At 47.1% G+C, this 25,003-nt stretch overlaps 1 protein-coding gene across 2 annotated transcripts in view; it reads right to left on the reverse strand.

The window, feature by feature from the left end:
- The window catches only part of Tm7sf3 (transmembrane 7 superfamily member 3), a 34,867-nt gene extending 16,475 nt beyond the window's left edge, over positions 1 to 18,392 (reverse strand). Inside the window, exons 1-4 of one of the 2 annotated variants that reach the window (XM_041642777.1) lie at positions 18,176 to 18,392; positions 9,087 to 9,241; positions 5,116 to 5,266; positions 3,581 to 3,701 (exon numbers count right to left, since the gene is read on the reverse strand). In XM_041642777.1, coding sequence (XP_041498711.1) covers positions 3,581 to 3,701; positions 5,116 to 5,266; positions 9,087 to 9,241; positions 18,176 to 18,251 — 503 coding nt within the window. In that variant the 5' untranslated portion in view covers positions 18,252 to 18,392. Of the gene's footprint in view, positions 1 to 3,580; positions 3,702 to 5,115; positions 5,267 to 9,086; positions 9,242 to 16,845; positions 16,908 to 18,175 lie in introns of those variants that run through there. The other variant, XM_041642784.1, reaches the window with a different exon arrangement.
- Between the last annotated feature and the right edge of the window lie 6,611 nt (positions 18,393 to 25,003).

Raw genomic sequence — 25,003 nt, forward strand, 5'->3', positions numbered from 1 at the left:
CTGAATATGAAGTCTGCAACCCACAGGACGGCCCGTGAAGAGCCCACAGGTGCCACCTTCAGGAGTGTGAGAAGGACATTCCTGGCGTGATGCACGGCTGTAACTTGAGAAGCAACTTCAAGTCAAGCCTGGTCTACACAGAAACTTCCGAACCAGCCAGGGACACGTGTAAGGAAATCAATCAATGCCTACAAGTGAGTGAATGAGTAAATTCCTGCTGTTCATAATCCATTCACGGAGTTTATGGTACAGGTCGACAGTCCTTAATCTAAAATCCTGGAACCTAGAACTTCCTGGGCTCTGCTAAGATCTGAGGTGTCAAATTTGTTACTATTCTGGGTTCTCAGATCAGGGATGTTCAGCCGTTAAGGTCTATTCAAATTTCCATCACATCTGGCCCCAGTGCTTCAAGTAAGGGATGCTTAGCCTATTCTTTGAGGAGGTGGCACTGACTATCACAGACACAGACAGACACACACAGAGGTTAAGGTAGACAGTGGCACTCACTATCACACACACATGCACACACACACACACACACACAGGCCGCAGAGGACAGCGGTACTGACTATCACACACACACACACACACACAGAGGCCGCAGTGAACAGCAGTACTGAGTATCACACACACACACACACAGAGGTCGCAGTGGACAGCGGTACTGACTATCACACACACACACACACACACAGAGGCCACAGTGGACAGCGGTACTGACTATCACACACACACACACACAGGCCGCAGTGGACAGCGGTACTGAGTATCACACACACACACACACAGAGGCCACAGTGGACAGCGGTACTGACTATCACACACACACACACACACACAGAGGCCGCAGTGTACAGCAGTACTGAGTATCACACACACACACACACACAGAGGTCGCAGTGTACAGCAGTACTGAGTATCACACACACACACACACACACACACACAGAGGTCGCAGTGGACAGCGGTACTGACTATCACACACACACACACACACACACACACAGAGGCCGCAGTGGACAGCGGTACTGACTATCACACACACACACACACACACAGGCCGCAGTGGAAAGCGGTACTGACTATCACAGACACACACACACACACACAGGCCGCAGTGGACAGCGGTACTGACTATCACATACACACACACACACACACAGGCCGCAGTGGACAGCGGTACTGACTATCACACACACACACACACACACAGGCCGCAGTGGACAGCGGTACTGACTATCACATACACACACACACACACACACACACAGGCCGCAGTGGACAGCGGTACTGAGTATCACATACACACACACACACACACACACACAGGCCGCAGTGTACAGCGGTACTGACTATCACACACACACACACACACACAGAGGCCGCAGTGGACAGCGGTACTGACTATCACACACACATGCACGCGCGCATACACACACATGCACACACACGCACACACACGCACACACACGCACACACACGCACACACACACAGAGGCCGATGTGGCTGAAAGGAAAACAGATTCTAAAGTGGGCTGTGCCGGGAACATCTTTGCTATTTGATAGTGTATCATGTGGTTTAAAAGATTTGATTTTATTTTTAATTGTGTGTGTGCACATACACGGGCACACAGACTTGTGCACTTCTAAGTGTGGGTACCCATGAAGTCCAGAAGAGGGAGCCCAACCTCAAAGGCCCCTGAAAAACGTCTCTATAAAATGAAAACAAGATCAAATAACAAGAGCACCCAGCACTGCGGCAGGCGGGTGGGCGGGCTGAGAGCTTTCAACCACTCCTTGCTATTAAAGTGGAAACTGAGGCAGAGTTTTGCAAAATTATATCCTCACAAGGTGTAAGAACTTAGGGCTATGGAATGTCTTCTATATTTAAATGCTTCGAGAAAACTAAGACAGGGCTGGAAAGACAGTTCAGTGGTTAAGTTCACATATTTCTCTTACAGAGAACCCCAGCGCCCACACTAGGCAGCTCACAACCACCTGTAACTCCAGTTCCAGGGTCTTGTGGGAATTACTTTAACTGTGTAAAGGTGTGTTACATGTTTCAGCTGCCCTCGTTAACGATGTAAAGATGTTGCATTTGTTTCGCCTTTCCTGCCTAAGGCACCTGACTGGTCTAATAAAGGGTTGAATGGGGCTGGAGAGATGGCTCAGTGGTTGAGAGGACTGGCTGCTCTTCCACAGGTCGTGAGTTCAATTCCCAGCAACCACATGGTGGCTCACAACCATCTGTAATGAGATCTGGCGCCCTCTTCTGGTGTGTCAGCATACATGGAGGCTGAATGTTGTATACATAATAAATAAATCTTAAAAAAAAGAAAAGAGTTGAATGGCCAGCAGCTAGGCAGGAGAGGGACAGGAAGAGCTGGAGGGCAGAGAGAAAGAATAGGAGAAATCTAGGCTTGAGAAGAGAATGAGAGAGAAAAAGAGAGACACCAGGGGTCAGCCAGGCAGCTGCCAGCCAGCAGACATGGAACAGAACATATAAAAAGAAAGAAAGGTAAGAAGCCCCGAGACAAAATGAAGATAAAGAGAAACAGATTAAATGAGAGTTAAGCTAAGACTGAGCATTGGTAACTGATAAGTCATTGGGCCATGATTTGGGAGCTGGTTGGTGGCCTAAAAGAAAGCCGGCTACCCCAGGGCTACACCAGGGCATCCGGCACCCCAGACTTTCCAGGCACCTGCACTCCTGTGCACACATCTGTAACCAGAGATTGTTCTTCTGTTTTCTGGCCACCCAGACCCAAATACGCACACAGAAACTAGGTTAATCACCACACTGTTTGACCTATTAGCTCAGACTTCTTAATAACTAACTCTTACATCTTAAAATAGCCCATTTCTATTATTTTATATTTTACCACAACGCTGTGGCCTACCAGTAGGCTTCTTTCTCCTTTGGTGCGACATGGCATCTCCCTGACTCTGCCTACTCTCTGTATCTCTGTTCAGATTTCCTGCCTAGCTTTGCTCTGCTAAGCCATTGGCCAAAACAGCTTTGTTCATCAACCAATAAATCAGCATCTACACAGAAGGACATCCCACATCACATATCCACATATACATACACACACTTAAAAATAATAAAAATGCCGGGCGATGGTGGCGCACGCCTTTAATCCCAGCACTCGGGAGGCAGAGGTGGGCGGATCTCTGTGAGTTCGAGACCAGCCTGGTCTAGAGAGCTAGTTCCAGGACAGGCTCCAAAGCCACAGAGAAACCCTGTCTCGAAAAACCACAAAAAAAAAATAAAAATAAAAATAATAAAAATTTAAATCTTAAAAAAAAGAAACTAAGATATACTTCCAAGCTCGCAACAGGCGCATATCACACCTCTCCTCAAATAAAGAATTCGAAATGATTAAGGAGAATATTCAGTATAAACAATAGCTCAAATATTAGCACTGAGATTTAAATTATGCCAACAAACCACCCCCCCCAACAAAAAAGAATTCAACTTTACTCTAGAAAATGATGGTTTGAGACAGTTGGCTGGACCTGCTCTGAAGTCAAGAATACCCTAGGAGGGGTTTCAACAGAGGGGGTTCAGTCGCCATACCTTGCATAGCCTAGGTTGGCTGGTGCAAACTTGATAGTTGTTTCAAAAGAATTATAGTCCAAGTAAATGTTGGGATCGATATCTAAATCAAACTCCAAATTACAGCCTCCAGGAATGGGATCTGGAGGAAAAACGATGAGATTAGTAACCCAAGAATTCTTATCGCGCTCCAGAAAACAGATCTTTCACGAGAACTTCCTGTATAGCAATCGGTCAGCACAGAACACCAGTGTTTTCTGCCATATCATGACTGGGGTTCGAAAGTGCACGGGTCCCTCATTCCCAGTTCCCTCAAAATGTCCTTCTCAAACTCAGGGCTGTATGCACTGTACCACAGAGCTGCCCCCCAGCCCTACTCCCAAACTTGAGCAGTCTGAATTTCCCCTCCGCGCCATGGCTTAGCCATTGCTGTGACCTGGCTCTCGTCCCTACGCTGTCAAGAGAACTAACTCTCTGACTCACGGCTGCTGTCACTCTGACACTGCTGGTCACTTCTCTGGACTTTACTATGCACCACTCCTGGCTTGGGTGTTCCTCCTCCCTGCAGAGATCTCAGCCCTGAACTTACTCCTGAGTAGTTACCACCAGCCCAGTCCAGTGCCTCACCTGTGCTTCACACTAGGAAATGATCAAATCCCCCCAGGGGTCTGAGCTCCTGCTTGACCCATCTCATGCATGGCCTTGGCTTTATACCCGCTGTCTATCCAATCTCACTTCTCCACCCCAGGCCAGCACTCTAGCTACCAACCCTGAGCTTCCGATCTGATGTCCTACAAGCACCTCAGATTCGCTGTGCCCCTTTCAGAAGTCACTACTGACTCCATGACACCCACAAAAGAACCAGCTCCTCAGACAGCACCATAGCTAAACTGGAGATGGTGCCATACGACTGTCCCGACGGGAGCCCCAGGCTCCTCTCTAATGTGCACCCACTCCCCCCCCCCCCAGCCCTGGCTCAGGACCTGAGTTCAGATGTCCTCACAGCCGTACCCAGTGCTGACTCTGCTCTTTCTTCTTCATGTAGCTGAGGCTGGCCTTCGACCTGCACGGAGCTGACTGTGTGTTAGTCCTCTTGCCTCCACCTCCCCTGGGCTGGATTACAGGCATGTGACACAGTGGCCAGTTTTCCGGACATGGAACCCAGGGTGCCATGCATGCTGGGCAAGCACTGACCAACCAAGCGACATCATTAGTCCTTCCTAAAGATGAAACAGACTACAGTACTCCTCTGCCCCCGCTATCTGCTTCCTCTGAACACACCTTAGCACTGTGTGCAAACGCGTCCAAGGCTCCTTGCTCCCTGGCTCCAGACACCCATTGCTGGCCACTCTCCAAACCCTGCACCTCCCTTAGGACAAGCCTGCCACCAGCTCTGCCTACAATAACGTGTAACTGCGAAGGGCTCGTTCTAAGGCTGCCTTTTCTGCCTCTCTTACACTGTAACACTCCGATCAAATAAACTGCACTTGTAATAAACAATCTTACCAGCGTAATTTTCCTTGGGTTTCCACAGATGGACTCAGACAGGAAATTACCTCTTTCTGAGTAGGAGAGTGGAATGGCCACGTTTTGAACAGGTTTGGCTTCTTTCGTCTCCAAGTACCAAGTGCACATAGTCTGCTCGGGTCTAAGAATGAAAACCAGCCCTCTGTCGCTGCCTGTGCCTGAGGTGCCCGGGAGGAGGGTCTGCATTTGGGAAGCAAAGCCACCATGAAGACAGAGGTGAGAAGTCACATACACTGCAGAGCTACCCAGTGTGTGTGTGCAGCCCTCCCCAAACCCTTCATCTCTGTGTTCATACATCTGCACCTTCGCAACACACCATCATTGAGGGCTGGAGATGGCTCGGTGGTAAGAGCACTGGTTGCTCTTCCACAGGACCTGAGTTCGAATCCCAGCATTCACATATTGGCCCACAACAGTCTATAGTTCCAGTTCCTGGGGATCTGATACCCTCTTCTGGTCTATACAGGCACATATGTGGCACACAAACACATATACTGAGAACAACACACCCGTATAAAATACAGTTCAGAATCTATACTATTGTATCAGTCAGTCTGAGCTGCTGTAACAAATACAACAGGGTTTAGGGTTTATAAACACAGCAGAGCGAGGAAGAAGCTCTTGGGGAGCATGTTTAATAGGGTTGATATCTTAGGTTGGTAAAGGCTTTCTTGTGACACCTCCCAGTTACTGCTTTTAAGTATCTTTACAGGTATCTGTGCGTATGTATGCACATGTGAACATGTACATATGCCAGGTGTGTGAGCATACAGGTGGAGGCCAGAGGCTGGCACCAGGTATCACCCTTTATTCCTCCTCAATTTATTATTTTAATTAATTTATATATTTTAGATTTATCATTTGTTTTGTTTTTGTTTGCCTGCATGTATGCATGTGCACCACGCGTGTGCCTGGGGCCCTCCGAGGGTGTCAGATCTCCTGAGATTGGAATTAGAAATGGACATGAGCTGCCCTGTGAATGCTGGGGACAGAGCCCAAGCCCTCTCCAGGAACAAGCGCTCCTAACCGCTGAGCCATCTCTCCAGGCCCTCCAGCTTATTTTGAAGACAGGGTCTCTCACTGACCTGGCTCATTGATTGGCTGGACTGACTGACTGGCCAGGGAGCCCTGTTTCCATCTCCAAGGTGCAGGGCTGACAAACACACACCAGGCCCAGCTGCCTTCTTGTTTGTTTTGGTGGGTTCTAGAGATCAAATTCAGGCCCTATAGACTGGGCCATCTCCTGGGCCCTCCGTTTCTGCTTCTTAATGCCAAGACCCTAGGGGTAAAGCACTTGCCTCTCAGGTGCAATGGCCTGGGTTTCGGTCCCAGCTTGATGGGGAGGGGGGTGTGTGGAATAAATGGAAACTCCAGGAATTGTACACTGAAGTTTTCAAGTATTACGGTTCAATCGACGGAATTAAGATTTATTCTGTCAGGTTCTGAGGCTAACAAGACAAAACAGGAGCTTTGACCCCAGAGAGTTCAGTTTACAAAAAAGCTTTGGTCTTAAGGATTTATTTATTTGGTCACTATCTTTATCTTCTGTGTATGTGGATTTTCGCCGGTATGCGTGTCTGGTGCCCGTGCAGGCTAGAGGAGACCTTCAGAGCCTCAGGGACTGGAGTTAGAGATGGTTGTGAACCAGCACAGGAGTACTGGGAACCCAGGCCTCTGCAAGAGCAGCCAGTGCTCTTTAACCACGGAGCTATTTCTCCAGCCTGCTGGGAAACCTCTTCCTTTAAGACAAAGATCCACGTAAGACAGGCGGTCTCAGCCTCACTATGCAGCTGACGCTGGCCTTAAGCTCTTAGCCCTCCTGCCTTCGTAATCAGAATGTTCTCGGAAGGCTGAGTGAATGAGAAGAAAACAGGTTCCAGGTGAGTTTCAATTTGGCAATCCTCAAGGGAGCTGAGCGAGTAGAGTCTGTGGCTTCAAAGGACCCGTTGCCGCAACAAACAAAAAACAGGAGAGTGCCCCGCCCATCAGGGGGACAGAGGAAGGACACTGCTTTTCACACAGTCATTTCTAGAGCCCTGTGCAGTTCAGTCTGTGAAGGAGGGGGACAGAGGATGGCTTAGGCAATGAGACTCTGTGACCAAGGTGACGGGGCCTTTGCTGAAGACCAGGCCCACGCATACATGCGTGATGGAGGAAGGTCATTGGCTAATAAAGGAACTGCCCTGGCCCATTTTATTGGTTAGAAGATAGGTGGGAGGAGAAAACAGAACAGAACGCTGGGAGGAAGAGGAAGTGAGGAGAGACGCCTGAGAGAGACGCCATGCCCTGCTCCCGGGCAGACACACGCCATGAAGCAAGCCACCAGGTTAGACATGCTGAACCTTTCCCGGTAAGACCGGTGCTCACCGATTATTAGAGATGGGTTGATCAGGATAACAGAATTAGCCAGTAAGGGCTAGGGCTAAAGGGCCAAGCAGTGATTAAATGAATACAGTTTGTGTGTTGTTATTTCGGGCATAAGCTAGCTGGGCAGACAGCCGGGGTGCTGGGGACGCAGCCCCGCCGCCCCATATTACTACATTTGGCGCCCAGATGTGTGAACAACTAAACCCACTTAAAAAACCTGAGAAGGCTTAAAAATAAGGGAAAGAGAGTTTAACACAGATTTTTGCTGTTTGTTGGTGGCGTGCTGTAGAGAGATTTCCTGATTCAGCAACAGTAGCAGAAAAAAGGCTGTGTCATTTTAAAGCGCGACTTCCTGGGGCTGTGCCGCCATTGCGATCTCTGTCTGGCTCCTGCGGGAGACAGAGCTTTTGAATAGAGCATTTGGAGTAAAGTGCTAAGATTTGTTTGATGGCAACTAGACTCGCTGTGTTCTCGGGTCTGCTCTGCTTGCTAGAGGCAAGCGGGCGCCTCATCTGAGAGAGGCTTCCTGACTCAGCTTTAGCTACAGAACCCTGCAGCTCATTAAGAGGTCCTGCCACGAAACACTTAAATGGTGTTGACGAAAAGCTGAACGCATGCTTTTCGGTTTTCAGCCGTAGCAGGAAAAAAGCTGCGCCGTTTAAAAATGCCAGCTTTCTGGGCTGTCCTGCCAGGGCAAACTTTGACTCTTTTACGCAGGCGGTTCGTGCGGTTTGCAAGCAAAGGCTGCTGAAGCTCGCTTGCTGGCAGGAACCTTGAAATGCCATAGAGTTGTCTCAGTAAACGCTTTATGGAAATGTCTGCTGGATACCATGGGCCTGAAGGCTGAAGATGGATGCCCCAACAGTACAAAAGAACTTTGGGTGACTGTCCAGGCAGTGAGATGTCTTTGTCATTTCTAGAGTTTAAAGTTTCTTGGTTCTTGTTTACTTAGGTAATATTATATCTTTCTGGAGTCTTTGATGGAGTTAAGAATAGTTAGTTATAGTTATAGTTTTCCTTAGTTATGATAAAGATTATTGTAACTTTTATTTGATAACTGTTTTGTTATATGTAATTTTGCTATGTCAAAGTTAAAGCCTTTTTTTTTTTGTTTAAACCGAAAAAGGGGAAATGATGGAGGAAGGTCATTGGCTAATAAAGGAACTGCCCTGGCCCATTTTATTGGTTAGAAGATAGGTGGGAGGAGAAAACAGAACAGAACGCTGGGAGGAAGAGGAAGTGAGGAGAGACGCGACAGCTCTCCTCTCAGGAGCACACGCCTGAGAGAGACGCCATGCCCTGCTCCCGGGCAGACACACGCCATGAAGCAAGCCACCAGGTTAGACATGCTGAACCTTTCCCGGTAAGACCGGTGCTCACCGATTATTAGAGATGGGTTGATCAGGATAACAGAATTAGCCAGTAAGGGCTAGGGCTAAAGGGCCAAGCAGTGATTAAATGAATACAGTTTGTGTGTTGTTATTTCGGGCATAAGCTAGCTGGGCAGACAGCCGGGGTGCTGGGGACGCAGCCCCGCCGCCCCATATTACTACACATGCGGACGTTAGATTCTAACATGCGAGGCTCGGCACTGTAGAGACAATCTCTGTACTGAATCATCCTTTGTGCTTACCTTAGTGAACGAGACGGTGGTGTTCTGATACTGCGAGTGTATTTGGAAAAGAAGAAAAGTCACATTGCTTGAAATATGGCGCAGAATGGCCTCCTGCGGAAGGGGCCTGCTGAGCAGGAAGTATGTGAACTTTCCCACAGAAAATTCAAGAAAACCTACAATGGGAAAATGTTCATTACAATATTGTACCTCTAGTATCAACTATGCAAATTTTATTCATAAAAAAATGTACAATGCTAATGCAACCTTCAGAAAAACCCCTTGAGAGCCAGGTCTGGTGGTGTCTGCCTGTTCTCTCGGCCCTTGGGAGGCTAAGCAGAGGGTTCTATGTAAGTGAAGGCCAGCCTGAGCTCAGATCAAGGACCCGCTGTTGTGTAGGTGGTGCGTGTGACGACGAGGAGACGTACAGATGGCAGCCCAGAGCTCGTGGCTGGCATGGCTACCCGTACCAGTCCTGCATGTGACTGACCCTGTCAGCAGTCACGGATAGGAGAGCGGCTCCGGGGCCCTGCCCTTCTTCAGCTGTGAGCCACTACTGAGCCTACCAGTCTCCAACAGCTGCTTTCACACCATGTATGAAAATGACAAACGGTTTAATTCATTTTTTTAAAATGACACTGTCTCAAGAACACCAGTGTGCTTCCTGGCCTGTCTACTGCAGCCGGGTCAGTTTTCCTGGCCCTCGGGATCGCTAAGGTCTCACTGCGCAAGGAGCACTCAGCTCATTTCTGTCCTCCATTTTCACATTTCAGTCACACACAAACTACACACACATACCACACACACACACCACACACACCCCACACATACACATACACCACACACAGACACCACACACACCCACCACACACACACATACACATACCACATACATACCACGTACACACACATACCACACACACATCACACATACCACACATAACACACCCACACCACACACACCACACACATACACACCACACACACACCACATACACACACACCACATACACACACACCACACATAACACACCCACACCACACACATACACACCACACATACCACACACACCACACACACACACCACATACACACACATACACATACCACACATAACACACCCACACAACACACACCACACACGTACACACCACACACACACCACATACACACACCACATACACACACACCACACACATACCACACATACCACACACACACACCACACACACACACACCACATACACACACATACCACACACCACATACACACACCACACATACTACACACACACACCACATATACACCACACACACATACCACACACATATACACCACTCACACGTCAAATACACACACATACCACACACACACACACACACACACAGAGTTCCCCTTGTTTTCTCCATCTGGCAGTATCAGCAGTAAGATCACTCTGTCTGTACCTAAGACTTGTGCAAGCAAATTCACTAGAGCTCATCTCTCCAAAGTGTCCCGTGTCCCCACCGCCCCCCCCCCGTCACCTCTCGTGCTTGCCTCCAGTGGGCTCTGGAACATGCTCTGGTGGACTTAGCATCAAGATGCATCATGCTTATTTCCACATATGTGCAAGAAGACATGCAATTGTTCGACACGGACCACTTACTAAGTCACAGGCATCTGTCTGTGTCAATGTTGATAATTGAGGGGCTGTGGCTGTAACTCAGTGACAGGGCATGTGTGTATCACATGTGAGCCCCAGCATCCATACCAGTACTGAGGGGGGGGGGGGGTTAATTCTAGCCCGGCCCTTTTGAAAGCTATTTAGCATCCCCTTGTATGTATGTATGTATACATACCATATTTACTACACACATACTGATGAGCATAATCACTGCTATCCTAGTATGAAAAACAAATCAGGAAAACAGCTATGTATGACATGCAGGCTTTTAATCTCAGCACTCAGAGGTCAAAGTTAGCCTCAGCTAGACAGTGAGTTTGGAGATAGCCTGCACTACAGGAGACTCTGTCTCACAGTTCTCCAAAATAAAATAAAATGTTTTGTCTCAAGGGAGAGTTTCTATGAAGCATACAGGTCAGATGATAAACTTCTGTGAGATTTTTGCTGCCATGTAGTAACAGATGACCTTTGTCCTTACGGTTAAACTGTAGCTAAGGTGTGTTCCTGTCTGAAAACGCATAAATGAAAACCAACAGCCTGAGACACTGCCTCGGGAACAGGACTGACGGTTTAAGCTGAAGCCTCTGCCTTCAAGAACTCCACCCAGCCTTCCAGGAACCATGAGACCTCAGACTCAGTGTGGACTGCATTTGCAGAGAAGATGCTCACGGAGGCCCCACCCCCACATGGAGGGAGGCCCTGTCCCCACATGCCCGTGGCAGGAACCAGGCAGAAGACAGATAGTGAAGGTGGGTGGTAGAGAGACATTGTCTATGGCATCTAAAACCTAGTCCTGTTGTTTTCATATCAGTAACATTAAGACCAGGTACTGTTGTCTGTGGTTTTCTGTCCTGCCTGGTTCCGACAATCATTACGTCCCAGAGAAATCACCCAGAGGTCTATATTAGTTATAAACTGACTGGCCCAGTATCTCAGGCTTCTTATTAACTCTTACACCTTATATTAGTCCATTATTCTTATCTGTGTTAGCCACATGGCTCGGTACCTTATTCGGCGGGGTAATCACATATTGCTTCTTTTGTAGCTGGGACACGACTGCATACCAAGCTTTCCTTTTCCCAAAATTCTCCTGTTCTCGTTGACCCGCCTCTATTTCCTGTCTGGTTGTCCCGCTTATACTTCCTGCCTGGCTACTGGCCAATCAGCATTCATTTAAAATATAATTGACAGAATATAGACCATTGTCCCACACCACTTCCCCCTCTTAAAAAAAATAAAACAAGAACTCTGAATCTAATATCCTTTGTTTAGCTTTTCTCATGACCATTAGCCATAAAAACTTGTAACCAACATTCTAAACAAAGGAAAATATCCGTAGTTCATTTTTGGAGAATGTGGGTATAGTTTTCCAGGCTACTTCCTGCTGGTTGGGGGTGCTAATAATCTTATAGGGACCTAAAGAAAATTTAGAGTTATGATGAAGTCCTGACTGGAGTAACCTGTGAAGCTTGATCATCTCAGATAGCATCTTGAATCTGTTTTGGATGTAGAACTCAGACATATGGGCCATCTGTTCCTCTCGTAGATTTCTCAGGTGGTCTTCCTTGATCAAACCTGATTTTTCTTAACTCAGAATGAATCCACAGCCTCTCATTTTCTGTGGAAACAAAAGAAAATCTCTTCTCCAAAGTAACATATCTTTTGATTTCAATTTTGAAGTCAAGGTATTTTCAAAATACCTATCTTGTATTAATTCAGCAGAATTTATAAGAAAATATCTTTTAGCAGCTGTTGCTCCTTCCTCAGAATTCAAACAATTCAAAGAGAGTATAATAACATACAGTATCCAGATTCTCTGTGTATGTCTTTATTTTAAACTCTATTTCTTTTATTTTTAATTTTTGGCGTTTTGAGACAAGGTTTCTCTATGTATCTTTGTCTTGGAACTCACTTTGTAGACCAGGCTATCCTTGAACTCATGGAGATTTGCCTGCCTCTGCCTCCCAAGTGCTGGGATTAAAGGTGTGTGCCACCACACCCAACTACTCTCTTTTTATTTTATTTTAAGAACTTAAACCTTTTTTTCTCCCAAGTCTGCATATATTTAACACACTGTAAACCATTTAGAGGGTTTTTTTTGTCTTTGAATCTCTCTTTACTGTATATCTCTCTTTTTCTGACCACACGAGTCTTCAATTTGCCAGGCAATATGGCTAGGATTAAAGCTGTAGCTTTGATGACTTGATCCAGCCCATTCTTTAGCTTTCTGAGACTCCAGCCTCCTGGTGAGGTACCAGCTGTAGCCATGTTTATTGCCACAACTCTATGGCGTTTCAAGGTCCCTGCCACTACCAAAAAGCATGCAGTCAGCTTTTCATCAACACCATTTAAGTGTTTCATGGCAGGACCTCTTAAAAGAGCTACAGGGGTTTGCAGCTAAAGCTGAGTCAGGAAGCGTCTCTTAAATGAGAGCGTTTGCCTCTAGCAAGCAGAGCCCACTCAAGAAAGTGCTGCTATTAAGAAGCCATGCTTAAGCCGGGCGGTGGTGGCGCACGCCTTTAATCCCAGCACTTGGGAGGCAGAGTCAGGCGGATCTCTGTGAGTTCGAGACCAGCCTGGTCTACAAGAGCTAGTTCCAGGACAGGCTCCAAAACCACAGAGAAACCCTGTCTCGAAAAACCAAAAAAAAAAAAAAGAAGAAGCCATGCTTAACTCTATTATTCTTTTTTCATCAAGAATAACTTCCCAAACTCTCAATGAAAACCAACAGCCTGAGACACTGCCTAGGGAACAGGACTGACAGTTTAAGCTGAAGCCTCTGCCTTCAAGAACTCCACCCAGCCTGAGAGAAGATGCTTATGGAGGCTCCACCCCCCCACGGAGGGAGGCCCTGTCCTCACATGCCCGTGGCAGGAACCAGGCAGAAGAAGGATAGTGAAGGTGGGTGGGTAGACATTGTCTATGGCATCTAAAGCCTAGGCCTGTTGCTTTTGTATCAGTAACATTAGGAACAGGCACCCTAAATTATTTCTCTTTTCCAACATAGCTCCTATCTATCACATTTTCTATAGTTATCAGAAGTGTCCTTATCATAAGGAAATCACAATATATCCTGGTTGCTTGTGACAATCATGGAGATGAGCTGTTGTCCACACTCTCCCAAATCCCTAGCAGTAGCTGCAGATTGAACTTAAAACCAAACACTTGTTCAAACAGCACAGATAACTCAGTCGGCAGAGGGGCTTGACTGAAGCCCCACATTGGATCACAACAGTACATAGCAGGTGCTGGATGCAGCAATCCCAACACGGGGGAGACGGGTGGAGGCAGGAGGAGCTGAAGTTCAAATCACTCGAAGCTACATGGGTAGTTCAAGGCCAGCCTGGGCTAAACAAGACCCTGTCCGGAAAAACAAAACAGAAAGTTCTCCAGGTAACTGAGAACTGCACACAGACAGCATGTTAGTGAATAAGAGAGGCTTGAGCACATCTCTCCATTCCTGACTGAGCTGTCTCGTGTACAGCAATGAGTGGCCATCCAAGAGCCATTGCGCAATTTGTATAGACAATTGCATTTTAACCCAAGCTTATGTGGTTTCCCTCCTAGCTACGCAGGTCTCTGACCGATCTGATGATCCAGTGTCTGGCACTGGACCAGTGGCCTGACAGCAATGCTTGTTCAACAGAGACTGAACTGTGTGCCCTGAGGTGAGGTAATTATCTCCTCAGGGCCTCTGTTCTCTCCTGTAAGAGGGAGGTGACTATGTTACAGAAATCACTGCACTGATCAAAGCACCAACCAAATGGAAAATGGTTTTATAACCATCACGAGCTTCCTTAGCCTGCCAGCACCCTGGAGATGCAGCGACTCACGGTAAAAGAAAGGCCAAAACCATCCAGGAATTCTCAGATTGGCCCTACAGAGAAAGCAGCCGGGAGCGGATGGACATTCCCAGAGATGCTGGGCGGGTCGTAAGCAACAAGGAGGGGACTTCCACAGAGTGATAAGAGACACTCCCCTGGGGCCTGGAGGATAGCTTAGTGGTAGATGCTTGCCAGGGGTGCTGGGTTCAGTGCCCAGCACTGCCAAAAGCCTGGGGGGACGGGGGAAGGGCAGTGAGCGATAACTCCATGTCCTAACATATGAAGCCCTGGGCAGAACACGCACACGCGCACACACACACACACACACACACACACACACACACACGTGAGAGAGAGAGAGAGACAGAGAAAGGAAAGTCCAGACAGCTTTTACCGCACACATGATAGAAACTTCATTTAACTTTTCTTTTGTTTGTGTCTGTTGTTACTCGTTTCTTTTCTGGTACTGGAGAACGAGCCTAAAGCCTCTAGGCACTAAGCAACTAAGCAAGTCTACCACATTCCCACAGCCGTAGCTCCTCTATAATATTTGTATTTCAAGGTAGGGCCTAAGTTGCCCATGGCGCCCTTGAACTTACTCTATCGCCCAAAGGGGCCTTGAAATTCAATCCTTCTGCCTCAACTTCCCAAACAGCCAGCTGGGTCATGTCAAAGCCTGAGACACCAGACCCGGCCGGAAACTCCAGTGAATTTCTTCTCACAAAAGAGATTTGGCAAGAGAAGACATACCCCAAATACATCCTGCAGAGGTTAATAGGAGCCCAACTTCACCTCCAAGCCCTCCGGAGAAGGATGCACCAGACACATTTGATGGGAATAATTACATCTTATGACTGGGGGTGAGAAGAAGACAGACTGCACATCAAAGGGCTTTTACAGAGGGGCAGCCAGTCAAGGCGAGCCTGCTCACACTGGGCTCTGGGCCTCTGCTTTGTTCCCACATGAGCTTCCCATCCTTAAACACAGTCACCTTTTCCTTCCACTCTCCACTCCCAACCTTTTCCTCTTTCACAACCAGATCCCTATCTTAAAAACGCCAACTCCTTCTTTTGCTGTGGTATTAAGAGGTACCTTGGGCTTCCTTCCTTGGCCACTGGGCACGCAGCAGCCAACTTCAGAACCGACAAAGCCTAGCTTCCTACTGCTTCCACCCAATGCTGAGTAAAAAACAAGCCAGCCCCTTCAGCAGGCTGGCGTTCAATTGTCCCTCACCAATTTTAACCATTTGTGGGTTGTTGGGTTTTGTTGAGATGGGGACTTCTTTTGTAGCCCACACTGGCCTTGAACTGGAGGCAATCCTCCTGCCGCAGCCTCTGACGTGCTCAGAATTACAGTTCAGCTACTGATTACTTGATTTTACTGTCAGATGAAGTCATTACCACAGACACACACACACAAAAATTAAAAGGCAAGAACTGGGGATGTAGTCGAGTGGTGGCATGCTTGTCTGCTATGTGCAAGGCCCAGGGTCCAATCCTCAGTTCCACAAAGTAAACGTATAAACTCACAGGACACACGATGATGAACACATGGCCTTTCAAATATCTCTGGAAGTCGCCACACACATCTATACGCAGGGCGGCCCATGGCCCTACTCAAAGCACTTTTCAAAGTACAAAGTTTGTGCCCAAATCAACTCTTAAAGGGCACGTTTCCAGTGAGCAACTGCACAAGAATCTAAAGCCAAAATGAAGGCACCCAGGCAAGCAGGGAATGGGACTCCAAGAGAAGGGTGGCCACTTAGACAAAGAGACAAGCCCCCCACCCAGCCTGTCTAAGGAAGCCGCTTCTTCAGCCATCCCAGGACCTCCATCTCTCTCCCAGCCCTCACTAAGCACCAAGCCACCTCCCGGGTCCTCGGTCCCCTCATCCTTCAGAGTCTGGCAGATCTCTCTAAATTACAAAGGTTGTCCAGTTCCTGCTGCTTGTCTATTAACAACCCAGCTGCTGCACCAGAGGGTCATGCAAGGCGTGGGGAATTTAAGCGCTTATCAGCTGCTGAATCCCTGGGTCCCATCCCTCTCCTGTACAAAACAATACTAACACAGGGCAGAAAGAACAGCACACAGCAGTGGTATTGTGCTGTAATCAGGTGAGAGGAGGGTAAAAGAAATTACTAATTCTCAGATTACTACTTTTCTTTCTCAACTTTTGTGTAAAAAGTTCTAGATATTAAGTACTAAAACTCCAAACTAGAAATTAAAAAAAAAAAAAAAGTCTGGCTCCCAGCCCTCCAGACTCAGCCCAAAACTCAACCCTTGAGCACTCACCTTCTTCAGAGAGCTGTTTCAAAGACGAGGATTCATAGAAAGATTACACAGGAGGCCTCATGCTGGAAAAGGGTTTTGTGTTTTGTTTGGTTTGGTTTTTTGTGACAGGGTCTCATGTAGCCCAGGCTGGTCTCATATTCTTTATATTGCTGAATCTGACTTTGAACTCTTGATCCTCTCGGTCCACCTTCTGAATGCTGGGGTTCTAGGCATGCGGGCACACACACACACACACACACACTGGTCCCTGTGGGCTGGGGAGAGAAATCAGGACTCTACCAACTGAGCCACATTCCCAGTCCCCATGTACCCATAGTGCCACATCGGGGTTGCCACCAGCTGTTCATTCGCTTAGCGAAAGTCTAGAGCCTCTAGAGAGGAGATCGTTATCTCTGGGCTTTGAGGGTTAGAGGCTCAGGCAATGAAAGTACCTAACAGACAGCCAGAGGAGAGCGCTTCCCCTCACTGTAAGCCAGAGATTTTTCAAGAAAATAGGACGTGTGTGTATGTGTGTGTGTGTGTGTGTGTGTGTATTTCAACGTTGGCCTTTGCTGAACAAAAAGTTCCTAAAACGCGGTCTAACCAAGGATTTTCAGAGATAAGCATCTATGGGGTGAAAAAAAACCGATCCCAACACCCAGAAGACTGTTATCTTTGTGGCTTGTCTCAAGCTCAAAACAAGGAATGTACTTAACGTCTCCGGGAAAAGCACGTGATCACAGCCTGGCACAATTAGTGCTTTTCACATTTCCCATTAACGCCCCCTCCACCTCACCCCACCCCAGTTGTCGCCTAAACCCTTTTCACTCAGCGCACATGACCTAGGATTTCCAGCCCCATCGCTGGCTCGTTTTTTCCTCCCTAACTGCAAAATTTGACCCGTTAGGAAAGCATCTAGATGTCGGACTGTCAAAGCCACTGCTACTTGGAATGCCTTGGTTCCTCGACAGACTTAGCTGTCCCGTAGCAGAGGCGTTAGGAGTGGTTATAGCTTTTGTTTGGGCCTGACTCTCACTCCCCAGGCTAGCCTCGAACCCCTCATCCTTCTGCCGCAGCTTCCAGGGTGCTGAGCTAACAGCCGTCAGCTTAAAGGGCCATTCCAATGTGTCTACTTAAAACTACAAACATGGCTGCTCCCGACCGGGAAGAAGTCTGAGGGGGGGGCTACTTATCTCTCCCCGGTTCCCTGCCCAAATGAGGCACTGACAGCATGGACCAGGTTCCGAACCCGCGGCCGGCCGGAGGCGCGCGTGCAGTCCCAGGGAGGGCTGCACGGACCCGGGCGGCCTGCGGCCTTGCCGGGGGAGCAGATGCAGTTCGGGAAGCTCACCGTCGCTGGAGTTCGCCTGGGCCTCAACGGTGCCCGCCGCCAGCACCCCCAGGACGAGCAGCCGCAGCGGCCACATCGCTGCCGACCCCGGCGGAGACGCGCGCTCGGGCGGGCGGGCGGGCGAGCAAGCAGGCCGGGCGCGCAGGGTCGGGGTTGCTCCCCCGGAGCGCCCGCGCGCACCGCTCTCCCGCCGCCCCAGCCCCGCCAGGCGCGCTCTTCCGGCTGGATGGCGGCGCGCGTGCTCGCCCGGCCCCGCGGGCGCGCGCCTCCTGCCGGGGCTCCCGGGCGGGGCGATCACCGCTGGGTCTTTCTTTCTTTCCTTTTTTTTTTTTTTTTTTTTTTTTTGTTTTTCGAGACAGGGTTTCTCTGTGGCTTTGGAGCCTGTCCTGGAACTAGCTCTTGTAGACCAGGCTGGTCTTGAACTCACAGAGATCCGCCTGCCTCTGCCTCCCGAGTGCTGGGATTAAAGGCGTGCACCACCATCGCCCGGCTTTTTTTTTTTTTCCTTCTTTTTTCAGTTTATTTGAGACAGGATTTCTCTGTGTACCCCTGGCTGTCCTGGAACTTGCTCTGTAGACCAGGCTGTTCTCGAACTCAGTGATCCCCCTGCCTCTGCTTCCTTAAAGGTGTGTGCCACCACAGCCAGGCTTCTTTTATTCTGAGACCAGTTCTCCTGTTGCTCAGGTTGGCCTCCAACCGCTGAGCCTCTGCAGGATGGCCTTGAACTTCTGACCTCTGGCCTCTTCCTCCCAAGGGAGATAAACTTGTACCATTACCAATGAACTTTATTTTATTAAGATAGGGTCTTGCTACGTAGCCCACTTTGGCCCGAAACTGACAACAGTTCTCCTGCCTCATCCTCCCCAGTGTGCAGTTATAAAATGGAGTAGAATCATGGCAGGGTGCACCTAGCCACAGGCAGGTTGTTCAGTATCTTAAAAAGCAGTTATAAAAAGGGCACAGGAAGTCGGTCGGTGGTGGCACATGCCTTTAATCCCAGCACTCAGAAGGCAGAGGCAGGTGGATCTCTGTGAGTTTAAAGTCAGCCTGGTCTACAGAGTGATGTTTCAAGACAGACAGGGCTGTTACACAGAGAAAACCTGTCTTGAAAAACCAACCAAACATAAACAAAACAAAGGGGATTAGGAAAAAAGCAAAACACAGACTTGGGTTAATAATATAATCAGTATCTTTGTTGTTGTTGTTTTTGAGAGTTGTGTTTCAATAGAAGATACCAATGTCAAAGCCGGCAGTGGTAGTGCGCGCCTTTAATCCCAGCACTAGGAGGCAGAGGTAGGCGGATCTCCTGAGTTCGAGGCCAGCCTGGTCTACAGAGTGAGTTCAGAACAGCCAGGACTACACAGAAAAACAGTGTCTCAAAAAACAAAGCAAAAAAAAAAAAAATAGCCCCTGTGTAGTCCATCTTTATATGGCTTGTTTTTCTTTACTCCTTTAATCTATGACTGCCTATGAGAATTTTTGTTTTCCCCTGTAAGCCTAAACCTTTTCTAAAATAATTCAATTAACTTTTTAAGTGAAGAAGGCAGAATGGCTGGTACCTGTATTTCCAGCATTTAGGAAGCTAAGGCCGCATGCTTGCTAAGAGTCAGAAAACACAAGCTGGACTATTTAGTGAGACTCTGCTTCAAAATCGTCATAATGATAAAATCAATAAGCAAGATAACGTAATAGACACTAATGGAGTCCTTCCTTTGTAACACCCCCTAGAGCTGTGGTTCTCAACCTTCCTGACGCTGCGACCCTGTAATACAGTTCCTCATGTTGTGGTGGCCCCAACTATAAAATTACTTTTGGTGCTACTTCATAACTGTCATTTTGCTACTGTTATGAATCATAGTGTAAACATCTGAACATCTGACCTAATGTTCTTGGGCCTCTGGGTATGCTATGAAAGATAGCAAGAAGGGGTCCATCACTTTCAGGGAAGAAAACCAGAATAACATGCATCTCAAGTCACCACACCACACGCATTAAGTATGTGCCTGTGACTTCAAGCATCAGTTACACACTTTGTGATCCTTTATTTGATGAACTTATGAAAGACCCTCCAAGAGTGTCTTTCCTCTGGGGAGACCCTTCCCAAGGAACAGCGAGACCACTTGTACGGATGCAAACAGCAAGAGGTTTATTCAGATACATAGGTGCCTGGGGCGACAAAGTCTCTCAGAGCACTATGCGCCTCCAGGTCGGGGTAATGGGTTTATATATGTTTTGGGGAGCAAAAAGCGCGGTACAGAAGCGAGAAGCATAGTTACAGAGTTTTCATTGGTCAGTTTGAATGTGGCCGAGTTCAGGTCGGGACAAGGTCTCTAGTTCCCGAGAATTCAGACATGGGCTGCCTAGGCTCTTATCTAGGGCAGACTTCACCATTCCTCCCCGCCTAGGACAGACGGTGCCTAGCCATATTCTCGGTATTCCCGTTCCTCCCCCGGCCCAGCCACAGGTGTCTCTAGCTCATTTTGGCAGCTTTTAAACTGCCCTTTGTTCAAACCCTGAATATTCAGTACAAGCCTTGTAAAATGGCGTTACTGGTGCTAAGTCGTTTAATAAGCTGGGCGGGGGGGTCTTTCACTTATTGTTTTAGGTTCCATTTTTTTTTTGGTATTGTGAGATAGGGTTTTGGGTTTTTCACTGATAGCCCAGGATAGCCTAGAATTCACTACATAGCCCAGGCTGTCTTCAATGTCCAGCAGTTAATCCTGCTGCAAAATAGCTTTTAGTTGAGGCCTGACCCCTGTTTGTGTTTAACGGCCCTTTCCAGAGCTTGGGGGGGGGGGTTGTTGTTATTTTAAATTTGTTTTGTTTGTGTGTGTGTGTGTGTGTGACTGAGACATTGGAAAACTGCTACGTTCTACAGCAATGGCCTGAGCTGTTTACAGCTGCCCTCAAAACTATTTTTGAAGCATTTGCTGAGTTAGTCCTGAGTACTGATGATGTGGGATGTCCTTCTGTATATGTGTTGCTTTTATTGGTTAGTGAATTAAGTTGCTTTGGCCTGTGGCAGGGCAGAATATAGCCAGGCTGGAAGAGATATATAGAGAGAGTAGGCAGAGTCAGAGAGATGCCATGTAGGTACCAAAAGATGCCTGCTGGAACCCTACCAGTAGGCCACAGCCTTGCTGGGAAAATGTAGGTTAATATAAATGGGTTAATTTAAGATGTAAGAGTTAGTTAGAAACAGTGCCTGAGTCATTGGCCAAACAGTGTTGTCATTAATATAGTTTCTGTGTGATTATTCAGCTCTGGGCGGTCAGGAAACGAACAAGCAGTCTCTGTTTATGAAATGGTGCCCAATTTCAGATACACAATAGGACAGATTCAGACATGAAAGACCTCTAAATGAGACACAGTGTGTTTAAAAAATGTATGTAGGCTTGGAAGAAAGAAGAAAAAGAGTATAGACAGTTAAAAAAAGAAATAGTTTTAAAAATAAAGCAAAGTCTTTAAAGAGACAGTAAAAGTAATATAAAAGAGTACAGACAGGGGCTGGAGAGATGGCTCAGTGGTTAAGAGCACTGTCTGCTCTTCTAAAGGTCCTGAGTTCAATTCCCAGCAACCACATGGTGGCTCACAGCCATCTATAATGAGATCTGGTGCCCTCTACTGGCTTGAAGGTATGCTTGCAAGCAGAATACTGTATACACAATAAATAAATCTTAAAAAAAAAAAAGAGTTCAGACAGTCATAGATTAAAGGAGTAAAGAAAAATAAGCCATATAAAAATGGACTATACACAAGGGGTCTGGATTATGTATATTATTGTGTTTTCTTTGAATTTTTTTGACTGCAGAGAGACATTTGTTTCTGAGGGCTGCTAAGCTAAACCAACATAAAAGGTAGCTTGACATCAAAATTTGAGTCTAAGGATATGTTACTTTAGAAAAGAGGTTCTGCTTTTGTTTCCACAGATGAGACCCTGTGGATTCCTTTCAGGCTAATGTGGTTTGATGGAACAAGACCCCCTAAAAGATCTCCATGAACCCTAAAAATACTTCACCCAACAAACAACAGGAAGTGGTTTGGAGAAAACTATGCCCAAATTCCCAAAATGATTGTTTATGAATGTTTGTTTTCATTGGTATGGATCTTGGTGGAAGGAGAAATCAGGTTGCTCCCTGACTTCTACTGTGGTAGATGTGCAACCCCCCCTACACACACACAAAATGAGTATGTAAATAAATAAAATATGAAAATAAAATTTTACATCAGTGTCAAGTAACGTTCAAAGTGCTGTTCTGAGCAAAAGACAGCGCTTGGCACTAGGCACTGACCCTACAACCTGCTACAACCGCATAATCCTGTGTGGCCCCTAGCAACGTTTCAGGAAGTAACTGACCTATTTGCAGTGTTTAGAAAAGGCAACTAATTTATGAAGCAGGGGACACATAGCGTTTTCTTCCCTTTAAAATATGCATTTATGGTTAAGCTCATAGCAAGACAGGTTTCAGATATATCTATCTTAGGTAGTCAACATTTAAAATATTAACAAGAAGTTGAATTAATGAAATTAATGATTTTCCCTCACATTTCTGTATCAAAATGCTATATTTAAGCCGGGCGGTGGTGTCACACGCCTTTAATCCCAGCACTCATGAGGCAGAGGCAGGCGGATCTCTGTGAGTTTGAGACCAGCCTGGTCTACGAGAGCTAGTTCCAGGACAGGCTCCAAAACCACAGAGAAACCCTGTCTCGAAAAACAAAAAACAAAACAAAACAAAAAAAATGCTATATTTAGGATCTGTGTCTGCTGAATAAGAAAATATGATTTTTAAGAGATATGTTTAAATTTTTAAGGTTTGCTTATAAGAAAGCTTTGTCAACCTAACCAAACACCAGAGTCTCTCCAGAGACTGTTATACCTCTGGGGAGATTCTGCTATTTCTTTGGGAAGAATAGAGCATTGCCATGCGAACAGACACTGCAAAGGGGTGCACAGGCCATAGCAAACTGAGGACACAAAAGGGCTGAGGCAGGGGAAGTTATCAAAGACAAAATTAGGAGGTTACATCAGACGTTTTGAAACAGGAGCCCCTCGCCACAACGATTAGTAAAAGGAGTGTTGACCGTTTGAAGTGCCACCCTGAGGTGGAACAGTTTCTGGGCCCGTGTCCTTGCATAAGCATGCTTTTAAAAACTGCATGAGTGCATGCGTATGTATGTGCAGGCGCACGTGTGCATGGAGTCAGAGGCAAATCTTGGGTGCCGTTCCTCTGGAGTCCATGTTGGTTTTTAATTTTGTAAGATGGAGTCTCTCATGGGCTTGGGGCTCACCCATTTGGCTAGGCTGTCTGACCAGCCTTAGAGATCTCGACAGCTTCAAACAGTGCATGGCTTCAGTTTAAAACGTAGGCAAACATTAATTGGGCAGTGGGATACACCTTAATCCCAGCACTCAGGAGGCAGAGGCAGGCGGATCCTTGTGAGTTCTCGGACAGCCTGGTCTACAAGACAAAAACAAACAACAAACAAACAAAAAGGTTGTGGATCTGTGTTAGCTTGTTGACACTTTAGTACAATTATGAGATAGCTAGTCAACAAAATATCTCTTACTCATGCTTCTAGAGGTTCTGTCTGTTATTGATTGATCTAGTAGTTTGGGCCAAGTGGCAGCAGATTATAATGATGGAATTTACTCTATGACCAGGACACAAAAGGAGAGAGAGGGGAAGAGACCCAGACTCCCTTGTCCCTTTAAGGGCCACCCCAGTTATTGAAGGTGACACTTCTTGGAATATAGTCTTTCGTCACCTTCCAGTAGTAACACATTGTGGTGTGTGGACTTGTGGGAGACTCCTAAAATCCAAGCTGTAACAGTTTTTCCTCCAGACAAGACTCAAATATTTGTATACATGATGGAGGTGGGTCTTGTATCTTATCTGTTGCTTTCATTGGTTAACTAATAAAGAAAACTGCTTGGCCTGATAGGACAGAAAATTAGGTAGGTGGAGTAGACAGAACAGAATGCTAGGAGAAAGAAGCCGAGTCAGGCAGTCGTCATGATTCTCCCACTCCAGACAGACGCAGGTTAAGATCTTTCCTGGTAAGCCAGCTCGTGGTGCTACACAGAATATTAGAAATGGGTTAGATCAATATGTAAGAGCTAGCCAATAAGAGGTTATAACTAATGGGCTAAGCAGTGTTTAAAAGAATACAGTTTCCGTGTAATTATTTCGGGGCATAAGCTAGCTGGTGGCCAGGAGCCAGGTGGCAGGAACGCAGCTCGCAGCTCCTCACAACATATACATATTTTGTTTGCTTGTTTTTGAGACAGAGTTTGTGTATGGAACTCAGGAACTCTTGTAGACCATGGCAGCTGCATGCCTCTGCCTCCTGAGTGCTGGGATTGAGGTGTATCCCACCGCCTGGCTCAGATCCACAGCCTTAACGGGACTCTTCAGATAGTGCACAGGTATGGGAAAGCCAGTGGTTGGGTGGGGCTGAAGGGGGTGGGGAGTTGAGAGGTGGGGGTAGGGGCTGAAGTGGATGGGCCTAACAGAAGAAGACTTATGGGCATGAGAATCTTGGCCCTTGCAACATGGGTGGTCTTGAGGTGGGCCCTGTACTGCAGACACTCAAGTTCTCTTCCATTGGGATGAAAAACTAGGAACTCTTTATTGAGCACACTTAATAAAATGATATATTGATTAATCCCACTTAATACAGTGAAAGCTACAGTCTACCAATCAATCACCAGCTCTTTTAACTTTTCATTCAGAAATGATTAACCAAGCTATCAAGATGGCTCAGCGTGTAAAGTGTTTGCTGCCCAGCCTGACAACCTGAGCTCAATCCCTGGAACTCAGCGTG

This window comes from Microtus oregoni, unplaced genomic scaffold (assembly GCF_018167655.1).
Source record: "Microtus oregoni isolate MIOR12 unplaced genomic scaffold, Mior012 000002F_ref0000024, whole genome shotgun sequence".
NCBI classification, from domain to species: Eukaryota; Metazoa; Chordata; class Mammalia; order Rodentia; family Cricetidae; genus Microtus; species Microtus oregoni.